At 51.9% G+C, this 7589-nt stretch overlaps 1 protein-coding gene across 1 annotated transcript; it reads left to right on the top strand.

The window, feature by feature from the left end:
• Nucleotides 1–423: 423 nt before the first annotated feature.
• Nucleotides 424–7218, top strand: LOC124027280 (tuberin-like). The gene is made up of 8 exons (XM_046339740.1): nucleotides 424–524; nucleotides 2049–2235; nucleotides 2534–2687; nucleotides 2926–2953; nucleotides 3820–3898; nucleotides 4408–4499; nucleotides 4631–4729; nucleotides 7036–7218. Exons 1-8 carry the CDS (start codon nucleotides 471–473, stop codon nucleotides 7216–7218), a joined length of 876 nt encoding a protein of 291 aa, XP_046195696.1. The 5' UTR covers nucleotides 424–470.
• The last annotated feature ends 371 nt before the right edge of the window (nucleotides 7219–7589 follow it).

Genomic DNA, 7589 nt, shown 5'->3' with positions numbered 1-7589 from the left:
TCTTTTCCAACTTCGCCGCTCCAACTTTCTTCCTCCAACTCTTTCGCCGCTCGCTTTCTCTCCAACTTCGCTGCCGCTTTCTCCAACTTCGCCGCTTTTCCTTCTCCTCCTTCAACTCTCGCCGCCGCTTTCCTCCAACTCTTCGCCGCTTTCTCCAACTTTCGCCGCTTTCCTCCAACTTCTCTCGCTTTCGCCGCTTTTCTCCACCAACTTTCTCTCGCCGTCGCTTTCCCTCCAACTGTCTTCGCTCGCCGCTTCTCCTCCAACTCTCTCTCGCCGCTTTCCCTCCAACTTCGCTCGCCGCCTTTCTCTCCTCCAACTTCGCCGCTGCGCTTCTCTCCAACTTCGCCGCCGCTTCTCTCTCCAACTCTCGCCGCTCTTTCTCGCTTTCTCTCTCTCCCCCAGCTGATCGACAGTGTCTCTCTCTCCCCCCCTAGCTGATCGACAGAGCGGTGAAGGTTCTGGACCAGATGCCTCCGTATGATACCCATAAGATTGGAGTGGTGTTTGTCGGAGCTGGACAGGTGAGACCAGATGAATCTAAACATTTCCTGCAATCCACATATTGCCACGGGGTGGAGAGAGATGTTTGTAATTTTGTGATCAAATTCCTACAATTCTACATACTTTGCCTCGGGGCTTGGAGAAGATCAATGGGGGCCAATCGGTCTGGAATTCAACCATGATTATTACAGGTTTGGGTAGCTGGCCTCTAGACTAGCTACAGGTTTGGGTAGCCGGCCGCTAGACTAGCTGCAGGTTTGGGTAGCCGGCCGCTAGACTAGCTGCAGGTTTGGGTAGCCGGCCTCTAGACTAGCTACAGGTTTGGGTAGCCGGCCGCTAGACTAGCTGCAGGTTTGGGTAGCTGGCAGCTAGATTAGCTGCAGGTTTGGGTAGCCGGCCGCTAGACTAGCTGCAGGTTTGGGTAGCCGGCCGCTAGACTAGCTACAGGTTTGGGTAGCTGGCAGCTAGACTAACATTTGGCTAACAAGGGACACACTGCAGATGCACAAACACGTTTAGAAATTCCACCTTGTGTTTTCTGCTGTTTATTTAGGGGGGTTGGTACAATATGTAATGTCCCCTCCCGTCCACACAAGACCACAAGTAGTCTATAAACCCTGTGTGGACCGGAGACGACATTTAGATTCCAGAGGAAGGTACATATGAGTCTGAAACACACTTGTAGAGGTAGTATGGGTTGACAACCAAAACAACCTTTAATGAATGGACTTTCTCCCTCCCCTCCCCTCTCCTTCCTCCCTCTCTCCCTCCCCCTCCTTTCCCTCTCTCCTTCCTCCCTTTCCCTCCCCCTCTCTCCCTCTCCCCCTTTCCCTCTCTCCTTCCCCCCCCCCTTTCCCTCCTCCCCCCCTCTCCCCCTTTCCCTCTCTCCTTTCTCCTCCCACTCTCTCCTCCCCCTTTCCCTCTCTCCTTTCCCCTCCCCCTCTCTCCCCTCCCCCTTTCCCTCTCTCCTTCCTTTCCCCCCCCTTTCTCCTTCCTCCCCCTCTCCTTTCCCTCCTCCTTCTCCCTCCCCCCTTTCCCTTCCTCTCTCTCTCCCTCCTCTCCTCCTCTCCTCCCCCTCCCTCCCCTCTCTCCTTTCCTCCCCTCCCTCCCCCCTCTCCTTCCTTCCTCCCCCTCCCTCCCTTCCTCTCCCTTCCCTCCTTCCTCCCCCCTTCTCCCTTCCCCCCTCCCTCCCCTCCCCCCTCTCCCTCTCCTCCTCCTCCCTCACCCTCTCCTTCCTCTCCTCCCTCCCCTCACCCTCTCCTTCCTCTCCCTCACCCCTCTCCTTCCTCCCTCACCCTCTTCCTTTCCTTCCCTCCCCTCCTTCCTTCCTCACCTCTCCTTCCTCTCCCTCCCCCCCTTTCCTCTCTTCCTTCCCCTCCCCCCCCATTTCTCTCCCTCCTTCCTCTCCCTCCCCCTCTCTCCTTCCTCCCCCTTTCCCTTTCCCTCCCTCTTTCTCCCCTTTCCCCTCCTTCCTCCCTCTCTCCTTCCTGCTCCCTCTCTCCTTCCTCCCCCTCCCCCTCTCTCCTGCCTGCTCCCTACCCCAGGTATTCAACGAGGTGTCCATCCTGTCCAATGAGTATGGTTCTAACCGCTACGCTGGCTTCCTGACCGGTCTGGGGAAGCTGATCCACCTGAAGGACTGTGATCCAGACCAGATCTTCCTGGGGGGTCTAGACCAGTATGGAGATGATGGGGAGTTTACCTACTGCTGGCACGATGACATCATGCAGGGTGACTGGATTTCTACTTACAGGTGTTACTCTGTACCCCAGGGTTCAGGGTTAAAGCTGATGCCCAAAAGAGGGGTCTGTCTGTACCCCCACTAACCCCCCTCTCCTCCTCTCCTCAGCCATCTTCCACATAGCCACCCTGATGCCCAACAGAGACAGTGATAAGGGCTGCTGTACCCCCACTAACCCCCCTCTCCTCCTCTCCTCAGCCATCTTCCACATAGCCACCCTGATGCCCAACAGAGACAGTGATAAGGGCTGCTGTACCCCCACTAACCCCCCTCTCCTCCTCTCCTCAGCCATCTTCCACATAGCCACCCTGATGCCCAACAGAGACAGTGATAAGGGCTGCTGTAACAAGAAGAACACATCGGAAACCTCCTGTTATGGTGGCCATTTCCACATAGCCACCCTGATGCCAACAGAGACAGTGATAAACTGGGGACCATCAAGGTACCCTTCTCCTCCCCCCCTTCACTCAATCACTCAGCCATCTTCACATAGCCACCCTGATGCCCAACAGAGACAGTGATAAGGGCTGCTGTACTCCCACTAACCCCCCTCTCCTCCTCTCCTCAGCCATCTTCCACATAGCTCACCCTGATGCCCAACAGAGACAGTGATAAGGGCTGCTGTAACAAGAAGAGACACATCGGAAAACGACTTTGTTATGGTGGTTTACAACACTCAGAGAGGAGTACAAACTGGGGACCATCAAGGTACACTCACTCTCTCACTCATTCACTCAATCACTCACTCACTCACTCTCTCACTCTACTCTCACTCTCTCACTCTCTCTCTCACTCTCTCTCTCACTCACTCTCTCACTCACTCTCTCTCTCTCTCTCTCTGTCTCTCTCTCTCTCTCTCTCTCTCTCTCTCTCTCTCTCTCTCTCTCACTCTCTCACTCACTCTCACTCAGGCAGACAAACACACCCACTTTTCACTTCTTTGTGTTCATTTTGATTAAATAATGATCTCTCTCTATATTCTCTCTCTCTCTCCTCTCTCTTTCTCTCTCCCTCTCTCTCTCTTCTTTGTCTCTGTCTCTCTCTGTCTCTCTCTCTCTCTCCTGTCTCTCTCTCTCTCTCTCTCTCTCTCTCTTTCTCTCTCTCTCTCAGGCAGACAAACACACCCACTTTTGTTCTTTGTGTTCATTTTGATTAAATAATGATCTCTCTTCTATATTCTTCTCTTCTCTCCTCCTCTCTTTCTCTCTCCCTCCCTCTCGTCTCTCTCCTTCTCTCTCCCCTCGTCGTCTCCTCCCTCTCCCTCGTCTCTCTCCTCCCTCCCCTCGTCTCTCTCCTCCTCCCTCGTCTCTCTCCCTCCTCTCCTCGTCTCTCTCCCTCCCTCCCCTCGTCTCTCTCCCTCCCTCCCCCTCGTCTCTCCCTCCCTCCCCCCTCGTCTCTCCTCCCTCCCTCCTCTCGTCTCTCTCCCTCCCTTCCTCCTCTCCTCTCCCTCCCTTCCTCCTCGTCTCTCCCTCCCTCCCCCTCGTCTCTCCCCTCCCTCCCCCTCGTCGTCTCTCCTCCCTCTCCCCCTCGTCTCTCTCCTCCCTCCCTCCCTCTCTCTCTCGTCTGTGTCCCAGGGTCAGTTTAACTTTGTTGAGGTGATCATTAAGCCTCTGGACTACGGAAGTAACCTGGTCACCCTGCAGTGCAGGAAAGGTGAGAGGAAGGGAAGGAGAGAGGAAGGGAAGGAGAGAAGGGATGAATAACAAGGACTAATATAGAGATGGACAATGAAGCAGGGAGCCAAGGGGGATGTTTTAAATCATAATTAAGTCTTTGTTGAAGTGAAATGGACTGATTTTTATTTTTACTTCTATCTTTTTCCCCCCTATCTCCTCTTCTCTCTCCCTCTCTCTACTTCCTCACCTCTTTCCTCCTCCTCCCTCTCTCTACTTCCTCACCTCTTTCCTCCTCCTCTCTCTACTTCCTCACCTCTTTCCTCCTCCCTCTCTCTACTTCCTCACCTCTTTCCTCCTCCCTCTCTCTACTTCCTCACCTCTTTCCTCCTCCCTCTCTCTACTTCCTCACCTCTTTCCTCCTCCCTCTCTCTACTTCCTCACCTCTTTCCTCCTCCCTCTCTCTACTTCCTCACCTCTTTCCTCCTCCCTCTCTCTACTTCCTCACCTCTTTCCTCCTCCCTCTCTCCCTCTGTCTCCATCCATCAGATCTGGAGGGTCTAGTTGACACCAGTGTAGTGAAGATCGTCTCAGACCAAAACCTTCCATTGCTGGTACGACAGATGGCCCTACACGCTAACGTGAGTCTCTCTCTCTCTCTCTCACACACACACACACCTGGACATTTAATTAAAATTCATGCTGTTGATAACTGCATGCTGATTCAGCACACGCTGTCATGACTGTCTGTATGTCTCCGTGTGTGTTTCAGATGGCATCTCTGGTCCACCAGTACAGAGCAAACCCTTCTGATGCCTACGCCTCCAAGTGGCTGGCCAGACTACGACACATCAAGAGACTCCGGACAAGGGTGAGAACACACACACACTCACTCACTCACTCACACACTCACTCACTCACTCACTCACACCACCACACTCACTCACACACTCACACTCACTCACTCACACACTCAGTGGAGAAACCTTTCTTTTGTTTCTTGGTGAGAGTTAGAGCACCTCAGAGAACAAACCTCCGTTGTGGACTGAACAGTCAACATTAAACCTGGAAATGTATTAAATTAGGAAACACGTGTTTACAGTACCTGGTGATTACTGTAATTAGGAGACATGTTTACAGTACCTGGTGATTACTGTAATTAGGAGACATGTTTACAGTATCTGGTGATTACTGTAATTAGGAGACACGTGTTTACAGTACCTGGTGATTACTGTAATTAAGAGACGTGTTTACAGTACCTGGTGATTACTGTAATTAGGAGACATGTTTACAGTACCTGGTGATTACTGTAATTAGGAGACACGTGTTTACAGTACCTGGTGATTACTGTAATTAGGAGACACGTGTTTACAGTACCTGGTGATTACTGTAATTAGGAGACACGTGTTTACAGTACCTGGGGATTACTGTAATTAGGAGACACGTGTTTACAGTACCTGGTGATTACTGTAATTAGGAGACTGGTGATTACTGTAATTAGGAGACATGTTTACAGTACCTGGTGATTACTGTAATTAGGAGACACGTGTTTACAGTACCTGGTGATTACTGTAATTAGGAGACATGTTTACAGTACTTGGTGATTACTGTAATTAGGAGACATGTTTACAGTACCTGGTGATTACTGTAATTAGGAGACATGTTTACAGTACCTGGTGATTACTGTAATTAGGAGACACGTGTTTACAGTACCTGGTGATTACTGTAATTAGGAGACACGTGTTTACAGTACCTGGTGATTACTGTAATTAGGAGACACGTGTTTACAGTACCTGGTGATTACTGTGATTAGGAGACACGTGTTTACAGTACCTGGTGATTAGGAGACACGTGTTTACAGTACCTGGTGATTACTGTGATTAGGAGACACGTGTTTACAGTACCTGGTGATTACTGTGATTAGGAGACGCGTGTTTACAGTACCTGGTGATTACTGTGATTAGGAGACGCGTGTTTACAGTACCTGGTGATTACTGTGATTAGGAGACGCGTGTTTACAGTACCTGGTGATTACTGTGATTAGGAGACACGTGTTTACAGTACCTGGTGATTAGGAGATACGTGTTTACAGTACCTGGGGATTACTGTGATTAGGAGACACGTGTTTACATTACCTGTTGTACACATGTTGTCTCTCTCTATATATATATATATATATAGATAGATAGATAGATAGATAGATATTGCACAAGGATTGATGTTGTTTTTAAGTGATTTTCAAGGACATTCTAAACTACCTACATTCTCAACATGTTCATATCGCCGAGGTCCTACTGTGAAATCAGGCAATTTCTCAACTCATTCCCCCCCACAGGCCCAGGAGGAGATCCAGTCTCGTCCCACCCCCGGTATCAAGTTACTGATCCCATGTTGTCCCCCCCCACAGGCCCAGGAGGAGATCTAGTCTCGTCTCACCCCGGTATCTCTGATCTCCCCCCACAGGCCCAGGAGGAGATCTAGTCTCGTCTCACCCCGGTATCTCTCTGATCCCCCCCCCCACAGGCCCAGGAGGAGATCTAGTCTCTCACCCCGGTATCTCTGATTCCCCCCTCCACCTCCCACAGGCCCAGGAGGAGATCCAGTCTGGTATCTCTCTGATCCCCCACCCCCCCCACAGGCCCAGGAGGAGATCTAGTCTCGTCCCACCCCGGTATCTCTCTGATCCCCCCACAGGCCCAGGAGGAGATCTAGTCTCGTCTCACCCCGGTATCTCTCTGATCTCCCCCCACAGGCCCAGGAGGAGATCCAGTCTTATCTCACCCCGGTATCTCTCTGATCTCCCCACACAGGCCCAGGAGGAGATCTAGTCTCGCCTCACCCCGGTATCTCTCTGATCCCCCCACACAGGCCCAGGAGGAGATCTAGTCTCGTCTCAACCCCGGTATCTCTCTGATCTCCCCCCCCACAGGCCCAGGAGGAGATCTAGTCTCGTCCCACCCCCGGTATCTCTCTGATCCCACCCCCCAACACACGCCCAGGAGGAGATCTAGTCTCGTCTCACCCCGGTATCTCTCTGATCTCCCCCACCCACAGGCCCAGGAGGAGATCTAGTCTCGTCTCACCCCCGGTATCTCTCTGATCTCCCCCCCCCCCACAGGCCCAGGAGGAGATCTAGTCTCATCTCACCCCCGGTATCTCTCTGATCTCCCCCCACAGGCCCAGGAGGAGATCCAGTCTCGCCCCACCCCCGGTATCTCTCTGACCCAGAGCCACTCCTCCCAGACCAAACAGTCCTCCTACCAGCAGGTCAGTGGTGGAGGCTCCAACACGGACTCCTCCGGACAGAGGAAGAGACTGGTCTCCACCGTGACGACTTCACCGACTTCGTCTGAGCCTTGAGGACGCCTTCCCAGTGTCAAATGTCTATACTAGTATACTACTGCGGGTCAAATGGCACCCACCCTATATAGTGTGCTACTGTTGACCAGAGTCATATGGACCATGGTCAACTGTAGTGCACTATATAGGGAATAGGGTGCCATTTCACACATAGTATGCATCCCCAATACATTGGTTTCATACTATGTAGTATGCTAGTATGGATATTGTAACTGAGTGATATTTCTGATACTGTTTCCGGTCCCCCTGCTCAAGGCAGACGTTGCCTCCCTCACCACAGATCTAGGATCAGGTTATCCAAGTGGTTCTAATGTCCACTAGCAGGAGGATAATAAAACACCTGATCCTAGATGTGTTTAGTCAGGGACAAC

Source organism: Oncorhynchus gorbuscha, unplaced genomic scaffold (assembly GCF_021184085.1).
Source record: "Oncorhynchus gorbuscha isolate QuinsamMale2020 ecotype Even-year unplaced genomic scaffold, OgorEven_v1.0 Un_scaffold_3068, whole genome shotgun sequence".
Lineage (NCBI taxonomy): Eukaryota > Metazoa > Chordata > Actinopteri > Salmoniformes > Salmonidae > Oncorhynchus > Oncorhynchus gorbuscha.
Note: the sequence above shows the minus strand (reverse complement) of the source record. Positions and strands in the feature narration are given on the sequence as shown.

Bases quoted from the DNA above. Each gene is read 5' to 3' on its own strand.
- LOC124027280 (XM_046339740.1), top strand. From the start codon at position 471: ATGCCTCCGTATGATACCCATAAGATTGGAGTGGTGTTTGTCGGAGCT. The intron at 2,688-2,925 runs GTACCCTTCTCC...TACAACACTCAG, and splicing joins ATAAACTGGGGACCATCAAG to AGAGGAGTACAAACTGGGGA. The intron at 4,730-7,035 runs GTGAGAACACAC...CTCCCCCCACAG, and splicing joins TCAAGAGACTCCGGACAAGG to GCCCAGGAGGAGATCCAGTC.